This window comes from Geotrypetes seraphini, chromosome 5 (assembly GCF_902459505.1).
Source record: "Geotrypetes seraphini chromosome 5, aGeoSer1.1, whole genome shotgun sequence".
NCBI lineage: Eukaryota > Metazoa > Chordata > Amphibia > Gymnophiona > Dermophiidae > Geotrypetes > Geotrypetes seraphini.
The window spans coordinates 20671274-20690144 of record NC_047088.1 but is presented as its reverse complement, the minus strand read 5'-3'; the positions used below and the strand labels follow the sequence as shown (position 1 = coordinate 20690144).

At 45.5% G+C, this 18871-nt stretch overlaps 1 protein-coding gene across 3 annotated transcripts in view; it reads right to left on the bottom strand.

The window, feature by feature from the left end:
• The window catches only part of COL4A6 (collagen type IV alpha 6 chain), a 457507-nt gene that overhangs the window by 125230 nt on the left and 313406 nt on the right, over positions 1-18871 (bottom strand). For all 3 annotated transcript variants that reach the window (XM_033945312.1, XM_033945314.1, XM_033945315.1), the window contains exons 16-19: positions 15003-15056; positions 13218-13287; positions 10873-10983; positions 2247-2405 (exon numbers count right to left, since the gene is read on the bottom strand). In XM_033945312.1, the coding sequence (XP_033801203.1) occupies positions 2247-2405; positions 10873-10983; positions 13218-13287; positions 15003-15056 (394 nt within the window). The remainder of the gene's footprint in view (positions 1-2246; positions 2406-10872; positions 10984-13217; positions 13288-15002; positions 15057-18871) is intronic.

The following is an 18871-nucleotide window of genomic DNA, read 5'->3' as shown; positions in this document are numbered from 1 at the left end:
CAAATTTCTTATTAGGTATTGTGGAATTAAACTAAATGTTATGCAGAATGGGGCTCTTTTCTTTGTAAAATGAGAAACACATCCCTTCATTTCTAGAAAAAGTTTTTGGATCAGGGCTTCTCAATGCTGTCTTTGAAGTACAACCTGGCAGTTGGGTTTTCAGGATTACCATAATTAAGGTTGCCAGATTTCCTTTTTAGAAAAAAAGAGGACATCTGGCCCCACCCCATCCCATCCCACCCTGTTCCGCCTCCAGCTCCGCCCTGTTCAACCCCCAGCCCTGCCCTCATACGAACCTTTGGTTCCTTTCCTGAGCTCGGGGCCATGTCTGGAGGGTCTCTGCACATCTGCAGACATTAATCCAATGCGCATGTGTATATGATATGATTGCATCGATGTCCACACACAGAGGACCTCCAAACACAGCCCTGAGCTCAGGGACTTCCAAAATCTGGACAAACTGCCAGGTTTCGGAAATCCCTTCAGGCACTCGGACAGCCTCTAAAAAGAGGACATGTCCAGGTTTTCCCAGACATCTGGCGACCCTAACTATAATGAATATGCGTGAGATAGATTTGCAGAAAAAAGAAGTCCAGTACATGCAAATTTATCTCATGTATATTGTTTGTGGTAATCCTGAAAATCCGAATGACTATGTGTGCCTTCGGAAAGGGATGAGTAGCACTGTGCTGGATAATGACCATTTAAAAAAAATTTTATTTAAACTTTTGTGTATGCAGGATTAAAAGATTGCATTTGGAAGGCTGCAATTAAGTTCCCTACAAATCAGTCCTAACAGAGCATGGGGGGGAAAAAGTGCCAATTGTACACCACATGTGAGGTGACAACTAGTTTTCAAAGCATTTTTGTCAATGGGTTAACTAAGACTTGTGTTGGCCTGTTAGCTGGATATGCCGAAGGCTGCTGGGAAGTCTGTACCCTGGAATCACCATGGGAACACATCTGCTATTTTTCCACAGAGCTCTTATTAAGCCCAGCCTTTAAGAGGACCTGGGAAGCTATTTGGTAAGACTCTATGTGGTAGGTATTCAGCTGTTGGTGGAGAGCATTTTTTTTTTGCTGCTGGTGGCGTTATCTCCAGACATGCTGTGTCAGGTCTGGGCACCAGCACCGACCATTCAGATTTGCGTGACCGACTGGGACATTTAGTACTTGACCATTCAGAAGTAAAGTGGGCCACAGCCTTCTTACTGCATGTGCAGCTAAGAACACTTCCTCGGACTCTTTTATCATCGCCGATCACACTTAGCAGGAAGCGCTGTACCACTGTGATGTACATCTGCCGAAACATGGGCTGTGCTGGGTCCTCTAATAAAAACTGCTTCCTACATCTTGTTGGCAACCACCTTTTTATTCTATCTGCAGTAAGGTTACCATATTTTTACTTCAAAAAGATGGCGTGTGGCCCCCGCTCCATTCTTCCCAAAGGCCCGCCGTGTTCCAGTCTGGCCACCCACAGCATCCACCATCAACTCCTCTCCCTAAGAGATCGCACATGCCTATCCCACGACTTCTTGAATTCAGCCCAGTCTTTGTCTCCACCACCTCTACTGGGAGACTATTCCATGCATCTACCGCCCTTTCTGTAAAAAAGTATTTCCTTAGATTACTTCTGAGCCTATCACCTCTTCATCCTATGCTCCTATTCTCCCATTTTGAGGGGCTGGTGATACTGACCCTTCAAATTTACTCCTTAGTCTGGCCTGTGGTAATAAACGTTATGCATTCTACTCACTCCTTCTTCTGTTTCCTCACTTCTCCCCAACCTGACTTTATACGTTCAATATATGCCAGGACTCTGCATCAAAGGCAAGTATCAGGAACCAACATCTTTACCATTTAAGTTGGTAAATTTGAAAAATTAACAATTAGTCTATAATGTTTTTTTTGACACCTGAATCTCATTATGTCGTTCATTTTTCAAATTGGACAAAAGGAACTTTAGTATAAAGTAAAAACATAAAACAAATGTTCCATAAGATTAGAATGTATCTATAAACTTGCAGGGGTGTCAATGTTGGTCCTCGAGGGCTGCAATTTTAGTCGGGGTTTTTCAGGATTTCCCCAATGGATATGTATGAGACCTATTAGCATACAATGAAAGCAGTGCATGCAAATAGATCTCATGCATATTCATTGGGGAAATCCTGAAAACCCAACTAGATTGTGGCCCTCGAGGACTGACATTTGACACCCCTGCTATAATGTATAAAGATGCAACATACTTGTTGAGCCAGGTTGTCCAGGCAGTCCTGGGGGTCCAGGTGGTCCTGGTAAACCATCTGGCCCTGGAGGTCCAGGCAATCCAAATTCTGTCCTCCCTGGGTCTCCTTTTTCACCTCTGATTCCTGGAACCCCTGGAAATCCTTGAGCTCCAGGTGTACCTAGACAAAATATTTCCAACACTCAGAGTGGCAATTCTGTCTTCATAGTTGTAGAAAACGGCAAAAGGCAATTAATCATGGACATGAAAACTTTTATAAAGCCATGCCATATTTGTTACCAGCTACTGTTAATATACTATTGCATACAGAACTATTTTATTTACAAGGTAAATGCAGTTCATCCATTCGACCGACTGAATTTCTGTTTTGGTTTTAGTGCTGAAATGAAATTTGCATTCAGCTTATTTAGGTTTCGGATTTTTTTTGTGCTATGTCCCATGATTTCCTCACCTCCCGCCAACCGAAGATGCTACCCACTTTCTTCTCCCTCTAAACTAAAGAAGCCCCTCTTCTGGACTCACACATAGGCCCTAGTATCCTGGTGGTATATTGGCATAGTCATGGCAAGAATGATCCGCAGCTGACCTGTACGTGCCAGCTCCAGTTCCAAAAATGGCCGCTGCAATCTCCAGTGGGCAATCTCGTAATATTGCTGCTGGAGGTCAAAGCAACCTTTTTGACGCCGATAAGGCACTGGGCAGAAGGGATTTTGCTCCATGTTTTTACTAGTCATTAGATCACCAGATGGTATGGAAGGCTGGGGAGCTTAATGGGTAGGTTCTGGAGGGGGGGGGGGACCTTCTTGCATGCCTCTTTCAAAGTTGAAAACAAAGAAAAATCACCTCACTTTGTTCACAGGATTATGCTGACAAAATGTTTGAAGTGGTGAATAGTTTGTAAAATGGCATTGTTTTGCAACTGGAAAGGTGAGAGAGAACTATGTTATTTAATTTAATAAGTTATTAATTCAAGAAAAATAGTTAAGTGAAACCTCTGTCAATCTATTTAGTGCTTGCCCCAGTTAGACCTACTGCAATTCTCTTTGTAAGGACCTTAGACAAAATAGATCTTCATCGCATCCCGCTTCTCCAGAATACTGCTATCAAGATGATTTACAGGTTTCCCAACACTTGATCACATGACTCCCCTCCTAGAAGCATATGCACTTGCTATCTGTCACCTACAGAATAACATATTTTGTATTTAAAGACAACAAACCACTGGTTATCCTCTCTTTCTAGCACAACACCTAACTCCTTCTCCACTCTACCCACCACAACCTCCTTGTGGTTTCTCCATCAAGACAGATTACATACGACTACATACGAGGAGAAGCTGTACTGCTAGGGGACTTCAATATGCCTGATGCAGACTGGAACTCATTTTCAGCGACAACCAGCGGTAGCAGGAGGCTCTTAACCTCCATAAAGGGAGCACATCTCAAACAAATGGTAACGGAGCCCACTAGGGCCCAGGCGATCCTCGACCTGGTACTCACCAACGGGGAGGAAAGCGTTTCAGAGGTCTCAGTAGGAGATACGGCTAGCCCTCCAGCGACCACAATATAGTATGGTTCAACCTTAGGAAAGGCTTCCCTAGATCAAACACGAAAACAAAGGTACTCAATTTCCGGGGCACAGACTTTGCACGCATGGGAGATTTCGTCCATCAGACGCTGCAGGACCAAGCGGAGACCTGATGATTGTAGAAGCTAAGTGGTTAACACTGAAATCAACATACATGAAGCAACTAGCTGCTTCATAAAATCAGTAAATACACGACAAAGAAACAATAAACCCCAATGGTCTCACCGCGGAGATCTTGCAACCTCATTAAGGAGAAGAAAAAAGTGTTTTTCTCCTACAAGCGCACGGAGAAAAGAGAGGCAAAAGTAGAATATAGGTACAGGTCTACCAGCGGTCAAATGGCAGTTAGGGAGGCAAAACTTCGAGTGGAAGAAATTCTGGCAAAAAACATTAAAAAGGGGGGACAAAATCCTTCTTCAGGTATATTAGTGACAGAAAAAGAACACAGGCGGGATAGTACGCCTTAGAAGACCAGACGGAAGTTACGTGGAAGCAGATTCCGATAAAGCCGAACTACTGAATGAATACTTCTGCTCAGTCCTTTACCTGTGAGGCACCCGGGACACGGTCCCCAGTTGAAGGCAACACAAAGCACAGAAGACCCGTTTCAGAATTTTGAGTTCACACCAGGTGAAGTTTACAGTGAACTGGCAGACTCAAGGTGAACAAAGCCATGGACCAGACAATTTGCACCCAAGAATGCTCAGAGAATTGAGCGATGTCCTGGCGAAACCGTTGGCTGAGCTATTCAATCTCTCCCTAAGTAAGGGGAAAGTTCCCCTGGACTGGAAATTAGCTAATGTCGTTCCTTTGCATAAAAAGGGTTTGCAGGGCAGAGGCTGCGAATTATAGACCGGTGAGTCTCACATCAATAGTGTGCAAACTCATGGAAACATCTAATAAAAGCAAATTGGACACGATCTTGAATGAAGGGAATCTTCGGGATCCCAGTCAGCATGGATTCACCAAGGGTAGGTCCTGCCATATCCAATCTCATCAGCTTCTTTGACTGGGTAACAAGAAAGTTGGACTTGGGAGAGTCTTTGGACGTCATGTACCTGGACTTCAGGAAAGCTTTTGACAGTGTCCCACACCGCAGGCTGCTAAGCAAGATGGAATCGATGGGGTTAGGAGAGACACTAACTGCATGGGTCAATGATTGGCTGAGTGGCAGACTTCAGAGGGTGGTGGTTAATGGTACCCTCTCTAAAACATCGGAGGTGACAGTGGAGTGCCGCAGGGCTCGATCCTGGGTCCACTCCCTTTTCAACTTATTCATAGGGGATCTGACTCAAGGGCTTCAAGGTAAAAATAACACTATTCGCCGATGACGCCAAACTATGTAATATAGTAAGTGAATGCAGTTTACAGAATTATATGGCGCAGGACCTGCTTACATTGGAAAGTTGGTCCTCAACCTGGCAGCTAGGCTTCAATGCTAAGAAATGTAAGGTCATGCACCTCGGAAGCGGAAATCCATGCAGGGACATACTTCTTGAACGGAGAAGAAACTTTAACTAGGACTTCAGCAGAACGAGATTTAGGAGTAATCATCAGTGCAGACATGAAAACTGCCAATCAAGTGGAGAAGGCTTCATCTAAGGCAAGGCAGATATCTGGGTTGTATCATATAGACGTTTCGTCAGCCGAAAGCCTGAAGTCATAATGCCGTTGTACAGGGCCATGGTGAGACCTCAACTGGAAGTACTGTGTGCAATTCTGGAGGCCACATTACAGTAAAGATGTGCGCAGAATTTGAATCGGTTCAATGGACGGCCACCAGGATGATCTCGGGGCTCAAGGGTCTCTCGTACGATAGAGAGACTGAACAAATTGCAGCTCTACACTCTTGAAGAACGTAGGAAGAGGGGAGACATGATCGAAACATTTAAGTACCTCACGGGACGTGTCGAAGTGGAAGATGATATTTTCTTTCTCAAGGGACCCTCATGCCACAAGAGGGCACCCCGCTCAAACTCAGGGGCGGAAAATTTCATGGCGACACCAGAAAGTATTTCTTCACAGAGAGAGTGGTTGATCATTGGAACAAGCTTCAGTGCAGGTGATCGAGGCAGACAGCGTGCCAGACTTTAAGAATAAATGGGATACCCATGTGGGATCCCTACGAGGGTCAAGATAAGGAAATTGGGTCATTAGGGCATAGACAGGGGGTTTTGTAAGCGGATAAGTGGGCAGACTTGATGGGCTGTAGCCCTTTTCTGCCGTCATCTTCTATGTTTCTATGACTATACTCGAAACTCAGTCTTTTCTGTTGTCAGTCCCACTAAATTGAACTCCTTGCCACAAACCTCCCTGCAAAGATTTAAAACTAAACTTAAACCTTTTCTTTTTAATGATGCCTTCCTATAGATTCGACTTTAATATTTGTGTATGCTTCTTTCCTCCACACTTACTCTTCCTCCCGTGTGAAAATCTGTAAAATCACGTCAGATATACCCTATACCCTTGCGCAGATGAGGACAGAGATGCAGGAATGGGTCAGGGACAGGAAAAGAACTTGCTGGGATGGAACAGGAAAATGAGTTCCCACCGGGAACGGGGGAAAAATTTTGTCCCCGTATCATTCTCTAGTCCAGTGTTTTTTCAACCGCTGTTCCGCGGCACACTAGAGTTGCCTGGTGTGCCGCAGGGCCGCCGGGCCGGAGCTGACAGGGGGCCTGAGGCAGGGGCTCAGTAGCTCGCCAAGGCAAAGTGAGTCGATCACCCAGGACTCACTTTGTCTTGGCGATCTAATCTATCTAGCCGATAAGTCTTCTTACTCCCGACGTCAATTCTGCAGTTGGAGAGGAAGTTCGGGCCAGCCAATCGCTGCCTGGCTGGGCGGAACTTCCTCTCCGATTGCAGAATTGACGTCAGGGAGAGCATGCGTCGGCGTCGGCTTTGGGGCCTGTTATCCATTGGTGGGTCCTGTTCCCCGATGGCAGACGGCTAGTGGCAGTGGCTTGGGGAACGGCAGGGAGAAAGAAAGAAAGGGGGCAGGCAGGGAAACAGAAGGAAGAAGAGAAACAGAAAAAAAGAAAGAAGAAAGGTCAGGGAGAGAGGAAGAAAAAGTTGGGGGAGGGAATGAGGTGTGGAGGAGAGAAAGCATACAGGCTGATAGAAGGGAAGAAAGATTGGATGCACAGTCAGAAGAAGAAAGTGCAACCAGAAATCACCAGACAAGGTAGGAAAAATGATTTTATTTTAAATTTAGCAAAGTGGAGGCAGTATTACCACAGTTTTCAAAGGAATTTGCCCAAATAACTTAATAGTTAACTGGGTAAATTCCCAGAGATGAAAACTTCCCTTCACTTACTATGCACAGTTCTGAATTTATATCTGCTGTCTATATTTTACAATATGGTCACCTTTTACTAAACCGCAATAGTGGTTTTTAGCGCAGGGAGCCTATGAGCGTCAAGAGCAGCGCTGGACATTCAGCGCAGCTCCCTGCGCTAAAAACTGCTATTGTGGTTTAGTAAAAGGATGGAGGGTATATTTGTCTATTTTTTGTATGCTATAAAAACCAAATACAGAGAGAGACTGAGAGCTGTTGACAAAGAGCTACGTGTGTGTCTTTCTTCGATTCCAGCCAGAATATCAGCTTTGTGTTCAGCCAAACAGGCCCAGGTTTCGCACTGAATAAAGTATTTTATAATTTTTATTTCGTAATAAAGTAATTATAAAATACTTTCTTTGTGTTTATTTGATTCCTATTCAAGAGAATTACTTTATATATAGTCAATATAGGCAGAGAGTTAAATTTTTTAACATTTTCTAATGGTGGTGTGCCTCGTGATTTTTTTCATGAAACAAGTGTGCCTTTGCCCAAAAAAGGTTGAAAAACACTGCTCTAGTCTGAAGTACTTTATTCAAGGTGGTGATTGTGAATGATCATTAGAATAAACTAAACTAAAACGTAGTTTTATAGACCGAGTCATCAACCAAGAGGAGCTCGACTCGGTTAACAATAATGTAATACATAATACATAAACTTGACAAGAAAAAGTAGACTGAGATAGTTAATTTCCAAAATGTTTAGCAAACAAAAAAAGTTGTCAGAACTTTCCGGAATAAAGCAAAGAACCTAAACTTCTTAGTGTAAACGCGTAAAGCATTTCAGAAATTTGGTTAATTTAAAAGCAAAAGAATGACTAAATTTCTTAAAGGTTCTCGTTTTTACCACTGAGAGAGGGAAATGTAACTTTTAATTTTTGAGAACTTCTGGCAAGATGAGATCTATGAACATTCCAGTCTAAAGGAATTAAAGTGGCAAAAATGCCAAATAGGATTTTAAATGCAATACAAATGCACTTAAATTGAATTCTGAGATACACTGGAAACCAATGTAATTCCTTGAGAAGAGGGGTTACGTGATCGAATTTACTCTTACCAAAGATAAGTTTAGCTGCAGTGTTCTGTATTAATTGAAGTCTCTGCAGACTGACCTTTGAAAGACCCAAATACACTGAATTGCAGTAATCCAGCCTTGACAAAATGATTGATTGAACCAATACAGAGAAGTGTTGTTGGTGAAAGAGTGCACACAAGTGGATATGTGTGCATATAAGCATGTCATATTTCGCCTAGGCACTATTCTGTAAAATGTGCGTATCTTACATAGCATGTATTTTGCAGGCAGGTGTGTACATATAGGTGAAGACAAGACAGAGCATGGGCAGGAAGTGCCCACCCATCAGTTCTATGGCAGGAGTTAAGAGCTTGCTTCTATGCATTTTTGGTTAGGTGACTATGTTTCTTTAAAGAATAGGCTGACATCAGTTACAAAATAATCCCTAATGCAGTGGTCTCAAACTCAAACCCTTTGCAGGGCCACATTTTGGATTTGTAGGTACTTGGAGGGCCTCAGAAAAAATAGTTAATGTCTCATTAAAGAAATGACAATTTTGCATGAGGTAAAACTCTTTATAGTTTATAAATCTTTCCTTTTGGCTAAGTCTTAATAATAATATTGTAATTTTATAGCTAAAGAGACATATGATCAAGAAACTGTTTTATTGAACTTCTGTGAATATGATAAACATACCAAGGGCCTCAAAATAGTACCTGGCGGGCCGCATGTGTCCCCCGAGCCGTGAGCTTGAGACCACTGCCCTAACGTGTGCTTTAAAAGAAGGAGAAAGATTGTGAACATAACTCTGTATGTTTAACATAAAGTGTTGGGTGAAATCTGCAAAAGGGTGTTGTCTTGTGTGACAAATAAGAGACAGCTGTTTCTGTGTGATAAGTGACCATTGGAGTTTGAATACCATATTCCTCCCTATCTCCCATCCACTGACCTTTAGTCCAAAGAGATTAGGAGGGAAAGTTTTCACAAGAATCAATTAGGATTTATCCTGATTTTAGCGCTAATGAATTGCAGTTCTTTCACAGGTCAGTGACGAACAAACATAAAGCATTCCAAATAAATGCAAATAATTTGGATCAATCAACCTCCCTTCCAAGCAATTTTAATTGACTTTTATCAGCTTAAAAAAATGCACACAGCAGTCCAGCAGAGCAGTGGTTCTCAACCCAGTCTTTGGGGCGAATCCAGCCAACCAGGCTTTCAGGACATTTGCAATAATATTCATAAGATAAGATTTGCGCGCACTGCCCTTCTTGGTGTGAAAAATTCTCTCATGAACTATTCATTGTAGATATTCTGAAAACTAGACTAGCTGGGTACGACTCAAGGACTGGATTTGAGAACCTTGCAGTAGTGCGATGGACGCTAGCCAATGTTTTTGAACTTAGTGCTCCATCTATGATTATCTACTAGCTGGTGACAGATTGTATGTGTGCGCCCAGTGTAAAGAGCTCATGGCCCACAATGAATGAGTTGGGCTTTTAGGGCCTGATTCTCCAAAGTGCGTCCCGATTTTAGGCAGCTGTAGGCGTCCTACAGCTGTCTAATCAGCCAATCGGGATGCACGTTTAAAAAAAAAATGCTTCCCAGGCAGGCCGCCTATATTGAAGGCGCCTCTGGGAGCCTAGGGAGACCCGCAAGATGCCTAAGCTCGCCTAAGGGTCTTAGGCGAACCTAGGCGGCCCTACGCGTCTCCCTAGTAGAGGAAGAGACGCTTAAAATGTAGGCCAGCAAAATGCTGGTCTACATTGTAAGTAGACGCGGCCGCTATACTTATGGCAGCAAGGGATCTCCGCCTGTCCCATCGCCCTCAGGAGGATGCCCAGTCCTCCTGCCGGAACCCCCCTGGAACCCCCCTCCCCCCAAATTGGTAATCACGGGCAGAAGGATGCCCAGTCCTTCTGCCGGAAAGCCCGACGACCCCCCCCCCAAACTAACCTTTACATGTTGGTCGGCTGGACGGGTCTTGCTGCTGTCCAGCCGACGGGCCCACCTCGTGGAAATGAGACGGGCCCGCCCCTTTCCGGCCCATCCCCGCTAAATCTAAGGCCTGATTGGCCCAGGCTCTAGAAGCCTGGATCAATCAGGCCTTAGGCATAGCGGATCCGCCCATCCCCATTAATCCTAAGACCCGAATGGCCCAGGCTAGGCACCTGGGCCAATCAGGCCTTAGGATTAGTGGGGATGGGCGGACCACTATGCCTAAGGCCTGATTGGTCCAGGCTTCTAGAGCTGGGGAGAAGATGCCGAGTCTGACACGGGCACAATTTTTTTTTTTACTACAGGAGTAAGACTTTTCACCACTTCCACGGGGCAGGAAAAGGTGTTCTCCCCATTCCCGCAAGGCGTTGAAAGGTCTTGTCCCCATTCCTGCGGACCAGTTGCAAATGTCTCCATTCCTGTGGATTTACTGCGGTGACCACGGTTTATCGCAGTAAACAGACCCCGTGTTAGACTCGCACTGAGCTGCAACTGTGCATTAGGAACCTTGAAACATGTCACAACATGCAAAGACTTGTTTCAACATGCTCGCTACTTTCTTTCTTACTCAGGTAGATAAATTAATGATCGCCTCTTGGAGGTTCTCTAAGAATGCCACGGAAAATACAGACTTCCAAGTGGAAAACCCCCACAAACTAAGATACTGGTAGCAGCTGTAAACCACACTTACCTTGAATTAATGCAGGAAATCCTGGTGGACCAGGAGGACCTGGGAAGCCAGCAAATCCTTCATCCCCCTTAAAACCTGAGGGTCCCGGAACACCTTGATCTCCTGGAGGACCTATCATGACAAATAGCTACAAACTCAGTAGACATTGTACTTTTTCTCTTTTCTAATTTTTGTAAACCGTGCCGAGCTCTACTGTTTCTGGAGAAAACGCGGTATATAAGCCTACAGGTTTGGTTTAATTTAGATTATAAGCATCACCTGCACCAAATCTCCTTGAAGTGTTTGATTTATAAACTGCCTTTTGAAATATTGTATTATGTTATTTCAGTAATCGGTGCCTTGTATTTCACATATTTCTAGTAAGAATTAACAGATTAATGGTGAGCAATTTCTCTTACTTCATTCCTCCTGCCAATATCATAACTGATTTGATTTAATAACTGGCAGGAAGACCTTAAAAAGTCCTAAAGCGCAAATTCGATTTAGCACAGGAATATAGGCCCAGATTCTCTAACAGCGCCCTTGTCGGCAGCCATCTTAAAACAGCTGCTCATTGCGTGTCAATCACACGATGGTGCCATTTAGAAAATCGGGCCTCCAGCAAAGGAAGGGACCGAAAAAGTAGGCCAGGGTTTTCAAGGCCTACCTCCGACGTGAATCATGCCCCTATAGGATCTTTATGGCACTTAATGCTATTTCCAGTGTTAGCCATGCCCACAGTGGCATTAGGCGCTGTAAAGCCCCTATGGAGACACAATACTGGTAGGTGCCTCGAAAAGCACTTCGAAACGTCATTTAAACAACATTTTCCGTTTAATGCCTAAGTTAAGGCACCTCTTATAGAATATGGGCTATAATGGTTATGTTAGCACTTTTAGAGTGCACTAAATCGGTTAACGTCCCTTGATAAATGCCCACCTCAATCTTGTTTTCCATATTGGGGGAAAAAAAGCCACTTAAGATGAACTATCAACCATGCAAAAACTAGGTTTTGGCTTCATATGATTATTTTAACCACAGCTGTCTGAAACAAATTGACAGTTAAAAAAAAAAAAAAACATGCACAGAGCCAAAGTGCATTAGAATCCTCCAAATAATATCTCTATAATAAAACCCTAAGCCGCGCATGCGCACTTCGAATTGCGTGTTCCGTATGTCCGTGGCGACTACAACTGCCCCGAGCTCGGAACAGCAAACAGGGCCAGGCGGAGGGTCGGGCGCTGCTCCTGCGCGGGACAGCCAAGATGAAGGTATTCGCTGCCGCGGCTGTCGGCGGCTGCAGGCTGCCGGCGGCTATAGGTCCCCTGTCCACCCACCCCACTGCAAGGCCAACGCACCTATCTGGAGTCCCCTGCTGCTGACCTCCCCTCACAAAATCCGGTGCTTGCTCACTGTTCTCGCAGTGCTGCTGCTTTAACTCTTCGGCCATAGGCAGCATGAGTGAAGTAACCAAACTGCCTTCGATGACCCAGAAGCTTTTCCTATGCTACTGCTTCCTGCCCCCACATAGGCGGAAAACAGTAGCAGAGAGAAAGCTTCCAGGTCACCAGAGGCAGCGTGTTTACTTCACTCATGCTGCCTATGAGCAAAGAGTTAGAGCAGCACCGCAAGGAGATCGGTGAGCAAGTAGTGAGGGATGGGGATGGATCACGCAGTGTGGGATGGGGAGGAATAGCATGGTTGGACCTCAGGGATGGGGAGAAAAGTAAAGTAAAGGACCAGACCTGCTAGGGAAGGGGCAGATAGAGATGCCAGACCATGGGAGGAAGAGGAAGGAAAGGGGATATTAAGACTACTGGATGGGAAAGGGGGTGGGGGTGGGGGACAGAAAGAGAATAGAGAGATGTCAGACCAGGGATAGGAAGGAGGGGGAAGAGGTTCAAGACTAAGGCAGGGGGAGGGAAAGGGAAAGACAGAGATGCCAGAACAAAAAGGGGGGGGAAGAGAAAGAGGGGAGAGAGATGCCAGACTGGGAAAGAGGATAAAGATACCAGACCATAGGAGGGGTAAAGAGAGGGAGGAGACGGTACACAGGAATGGAGGGAAAGAGGAGAGATAGGGAGGACATGGTGTACAGGGATGGGATGAGGCAGGAGGTGACTAGAGAACAAAAGGAAGTAAGCCAGAGAAGCATAAGAGTTACCATACTGAGACAGACCACAGGTCCCAAAGAGTAGAACAAATTTATGCTGCTTAAATATAGAGGCGGGACATGGGTGGGGTCAGAGTCAGGGTGTAGGTGGGGCTATTCTAGCACCCGTTACTGTAACGAATGTAACGGGCTAAAACACTAGTCTAGGTATAATTTTCAAATTAGAAAATTATGGTGGGAAAATTAAATGTACCTGAAACCACCGACCCCTCTTCATCTATGACTGTGGGAAGACCTGGTGGACCCACATCCCCTGGTTCACCCTATGAAAAGAGACATGTTAATTTCTGGGTTTCGCATGACAAAACAAAAATAATGATTACACCTCATTCAGATATGCAGAAAGGTGTAGCACTGGCAAAGATCAGATGAAGTTTCACTATTATTTACCAGGAAAAAGGAAAGTTCAGAAAGTGATTCAGGGCTAGATGCACTAAACACGGTCACTAAGACGCTGTTGGCTGATTATTTGGCCGATTGTGGAACAGCGATCAGTGTTCCAACAAATTTCCATGCAAAGGATTTGCACGGAGGTTCGTCATAATCCCGACCTATCAGTCGCTCTGAACAGCTGAGTGGCAGGGGAGCCCCAAAGCAACTTCCTGCCACTCAGCTGTTGGGGCTTTTATCTTTGTTTTTTTTAATGGCATAGATGTTGTGCGTGTGTTACACACGCACAATATCTGCCCCATTAAAAAAAAAGAAAAAAGTTCCCCCCGATGATGGTCTTGTCCCCCTGTGACACTCCCCCCCCCCGTGATGCCCACTCCCTCTTGCCGCTGGCCCCCAGCCCTCCTGAACCTCTGACATGCCCAAATGAAGATTGGCAGGAGGGATACCCACTCTATCCTGCCATGTTAACCCCCATCAAACTTGCCACCCTGCCAGGCCCTCCTGACCCCCCCCCCCCCCACATGATCTCAGTACTAAAGAGGCAGGAGGGATACCCACTCCCTCTTGCTGCGGCAAACCCTTCTGCCAAACTTAACCCCCAGCCCCCAACCGACCCCTCCCCTCCTCTTCCCCGCTCCCCTTCGTTAGAAAAAAAAAAAAAAAATCAGCAGGAGGGATGCCTACTCCCTCCTGCCACCAGATGTACCCTACCCCCCCACTCCCTGAACCTCCCATGTACCTTGAAATTAGTTGACAACAGGAGGGATGTCCAGTCCTCAGGCCTGCCACTCCTCCTCAGGCCTGCCACTGCAAAATGGCAGGCCTTCCCCTTCCCAGTGGCTCAGACACCTAAGGCCCCTCCCAAGAAGGAGGGGTCTTAAGTGTCTGAGCCAATCAAGGCCTCCCTCGTATCCCAGGATACAAAGGGAGGAGCCTAAGACCCTGATTGGCTCAGTCAAGCTAATTGGGGCTTTAGGCTCCTCCCTCTGTATCCCGGGATACAGAGAGAGGAGCCTAAGGCCTTTTGGCTTGACTGAGCCAGTGTTGGCTTTCCCTCTGACATTACTTCCTGGCTCGGCGACCTGGAAGTGATTTCAGAGGGGAGGCAGGCCAGCGTGAGCAGCAGGCCTGAGAAGCTGCTCGCACTGGAGAAAATTTAAAGAGGTACCGAGGGGGTGTGAGCGTGGCATGGAGGAGCAGAGAGGTGATGGAGGCCGGGATAGTCCATCCCCCCATGCTTCTCATAAATGCCTTGTTATTAAATTACCTCCTATGAGAGTAATTTGATAACAGGACACTTATCTGAAAGCTCCAGGATTAAGAAAAATGTACAACTTAATGGGATTTGAGATCATATGCATTCAGACAGATCTACTGAATACTTCCTGTAGATATTCTGTGAATCTGATCCACTACTGGTTCCTAAGAACCAAAGCTGCTTATACTTGCCTGCTTCATCTGATGACAGACAAAAGGCAGACACAGGAGATATGATGAAATGAACTGCCTCAAAAATGTATCTACTGAATGAGTCTTTTTACGCTTTGGAGGCGAATATCAGCCCTGCTAGATAAACAAAGCCTACCTTGACTCCTGGAGTCCCTTCAAGGCCATTAAAGCCAGGAAACCCAGGGTGACCCTGTGAGAGGAAAGGGGAAAAAGTTACACAGTTATTCTAGAACCCTCTGTAAAGTCGGAATAGTACAATTAGATGTCCAGTACCCCCCCCCCCCCCCCCCGATATTCACGGGGGGTTCCGTTCCAGGGCAGCTGGAGCACCGGCGAGTGAAGGAAATCACTCGCGGTATGCTTCGACTGCCTCTTCCTGCACTAAAGTCAGGCTTCACCAATCAGGAGCTGCTTTGACACGCAGCTCCTGATTGGTGAAGCCCGACTTTAGCACAGGAAGTCCCGGTCGGAGAATACCGCGTATGACCGGGGGAACACTGTAAACCTTTCCAAGTTGGTATTATCCCAGAAAACAACCAGACAACCTGATCCACAAAAGTGAAGAAGAAGATGGGATAGAAAGAAAACTCTCTCTATTTTTTTTATAGTATATAGGATACACTTCAATAAACATGATTTTATTTTAAATTTCTATGCACAACCTTGTGTTTTTAACCATATGAAATGTTCAGTACAATTCCAACCTCATGCAAGCCGCTGCAAGTTGTTTCTGGGGATCATCAAATTTCAAGTTTATTAAAATTTTGATAAAACGCTAATCATGAATTCTAAGCGTTTTACAATTCATATTTTTAAAAAAGGGGGGAAACAAACCGGTAAGTACCGACTAAATAATACCTGACAAACATAAAAACAATAGGAAAGTGGGGAGAACTACAATTTTAAAAGCAAAGGAAACATAAAAGGTAAGAAACAATAGGGAAGCTATGGAATTAAGATTATTCAACAACCCTGGCAGTCACCAAGTCTGTTCAGCAATCATATGCATCTTGGAAGAGGTAGCATTGTAGATTGCCCTTAAATTTATCTAATTTTGGTTCAGCCCTGATATCAAGTGGCGAGGAATTCCAGATGAAGAGGCCCGACACGTACTAATGATTTTCAAAAACGGTGTACGAAGAAGATGTTGAGAGGAAGATCTTAGGACTCTTAAAGGTTCATGTGGAATAAGAAGCTTGTAAATGAAGCCCGATTCTTTAGTATTCTGGGACTTGAAAGAGAGAATAGCTTTTTATAGAAGATTCGGTGTGGGATTGGTAGCCAGTTTGCACTTTTTAGCAGGGGAGTGACATGATCAAATGTCTTCCTGTTTGTGATCGTTTTTATGGCAGTATTTTGTATCAGGCAATTTAAATGGCCAGGTGCCTTTCCCGGTCATTAAAGTCATTTAAAATATTAGTCCCATTAGGGCTTCTGATTTTAGGTATTACTGATGAACACAGATAAAAACATCCCCAATAAAAAAAGAGTAAAACCAGGTATTTAGTGGATAAACTGTGATACATAAAACAAGGCACATCAACCCACGGTCAATATACAACAAAGGGAAAGTGGGAAAGAGACAGCACACATCAGCCTTGTGTTATAAAGCACAATTGATTAAATACAGCCAATTATTGCAATATAAAATATACAGAGTAACCAAACTATCTATCTTGTGGTTTCTTCCAGACCCGACACGGTCCACGTTTCGGCTCCAAAATGGAAGCCTGCCTCAGGGGGTATGGAGGGTCATCCAGTAGATGGTGCAAATGCACTTAAACATCTCAATCTCAAGGCGTTTGAAACTCTCAAGGAACCTCCAAATGTCAGAAAACAATTTGTCGCTCGTGCGCTCCATGGTTTGAAAAAACAGAAATGGTGCCATCTACTGGATGACCCTTTTGGAGCCGAAACACAGGCCATGTCGGGTATAGAGAGTTTGGTTACTCTATATGGCGCGCATCTCAAAAGCAGCTATGCAACCTAGCATCCTTCTAGTTTTCGCCGTCACCTTTTCAACCTGTTTGACCACCTTAATATCATCACATACTGTCACACTCAAGTTTATTTATTTATTTCGTTTTCTATATGTTCTCCAAGGAGAGCTCAGAACGGTTCACATGAGTTTATTCAGGTCCTCAAGCATTTTCCCTATCTGTCCCGGTGGGCTCACAATCTATCTAATGTACCTGGGGCAATGGGGGGGTTAAGTGACTTGCCCAGGGTCACAAGGAGCAGCGTGGGTTTGCACTAGAGAATGACACGGTGGCGGTTTACCCGCGGCCACCGCATTTTAGCCGCGGGTCACCCGCCGAAAACGGGGAAGAAAACTAGCAGTCGCTGCGGTGACGGGGACAAGGCCATTCACCGCCCGCGGGGCGGTGAATGGTCTTGTCCCCGCAGTGAGGCATGAAGGATCGCGCGGTCCCCGCAGCTCACACCCGCCTGCCCAATCGATTCTAGTGTTTAGCCAGCTCTCTCCCTTCTCCTCACCTTAGTTTGTAGATTTTCTTTTTCGGCGACCCGCACGCTATCAGAGAGCCGCGCACCCGCTGCTGCTCAGTTTCATCTTCTGCTCTGACGCAACCGGAAACAGGAAGTTGCAGCAGAGCAGAAGATTGAACACTGAGCAGCCGCGCGTGCGCGGCTCTTTGGGAAAGCGTGCAGGTCGCCGAAAAAGAAAATCTATAAACTAAGGTGAGGAGAAGGGAGAGAGCTGGCTAAACACTAGGATCGATTGGGCAGGCAGGTAGTGGCTGCGGGGACCGTGTGATCGCTAGTGTTCCCGGCTCAAATTGGAAGGAGGGAGTGAAAGGGAAAAGGATTCTGGGCCAAGGGGATGAAGTCGGAAAGAAAAACCCACAGCAGGAAAGAAAGGGAAGGACTGGCAGGTGAGCCAGATGCTAGAAGCAGGGGGGGGGGGGGGGAAGAAAGAGGGAAAAAAAGCTAGAGGGGGTTGAAAAGAAGAGACACACTGGTATGGAAGAGGAAGATAGGGGAAATCTGGACACAGGAAGGTAACAGAAAGAGGGGAAATTATGTGCATGGGGCATAGGGACAGAGACATAAAGGGGACATGCCATGGGGATGGTATATGGACACAGGGGGGGCAATGACAGATACATAGGGGAGATATTAGAAATGGAGAAAATAGGAGCACAGAAGCGAGATGGTTTGTGGGGATGGGACAGGGACCGAGCTTGCAGGCTCCAGTGGCTTGCACAAATTACATTGTAACGTGCCATGAAAATAAGAGGAAGGAAGGTAGATAGGCCACGCGAGAGGAGCTGAAGGGTAGTAGAAAGGAACAGATGGTAAAGGAGGGAGGGAAGGGTGGTGGTGGAAAGGAATAGGACAGACATTGAAGGAGGGTGGAGAGGAACAGACCCCGAAGGGAAATGTGGAAGACAGAGTGAGAAGAAGACAGATGCCAGACTATGCGGGAGCGGAGGGAAGAAGATGGGTGCTAGACCAATTGGGGGGGAGGGGGTTAAGGGAGAGGCACAGTAACAGCAAATAGAAGACGCAGAGAGAAGACACACAGTGGATGGAAGGAATTCAATGAGAAGATGTGGAAAGCAGAAACCAGACAACAAAGGTAGAAAAAAAATTATATTTATTTATTTATTTTTTGCTTTAGGATAAAATAGTATATTAGTTGTGTTGATAAAAATTTATAAACAAAGCCCTGCCAGCTGAACATCTCTTTCTCTAGTTCAGCAGCAGGAACTTTGATTTATAAGAAAGGAATAAGCTAAATATTACAGTACTAAGGCTTATATGGATGCAGCGGGGACGGTGACGGGGCGGTGAATGGGATGGCAGTGGCGGTGACGGGGCGGTGAAAGGGATGGCGGTGACGGTGACGGGGCGGTGAAGGGAACGGCGGTGACGGGGCGGTGCAGAGGATGGTGGGCCGGTGACGGGGACAGATTTTTTCCCCGTGTCATTCTCTAGTTTGCACCCACAACCCCAGAGTGCTGAGGCTGTAGCTTTAACCAC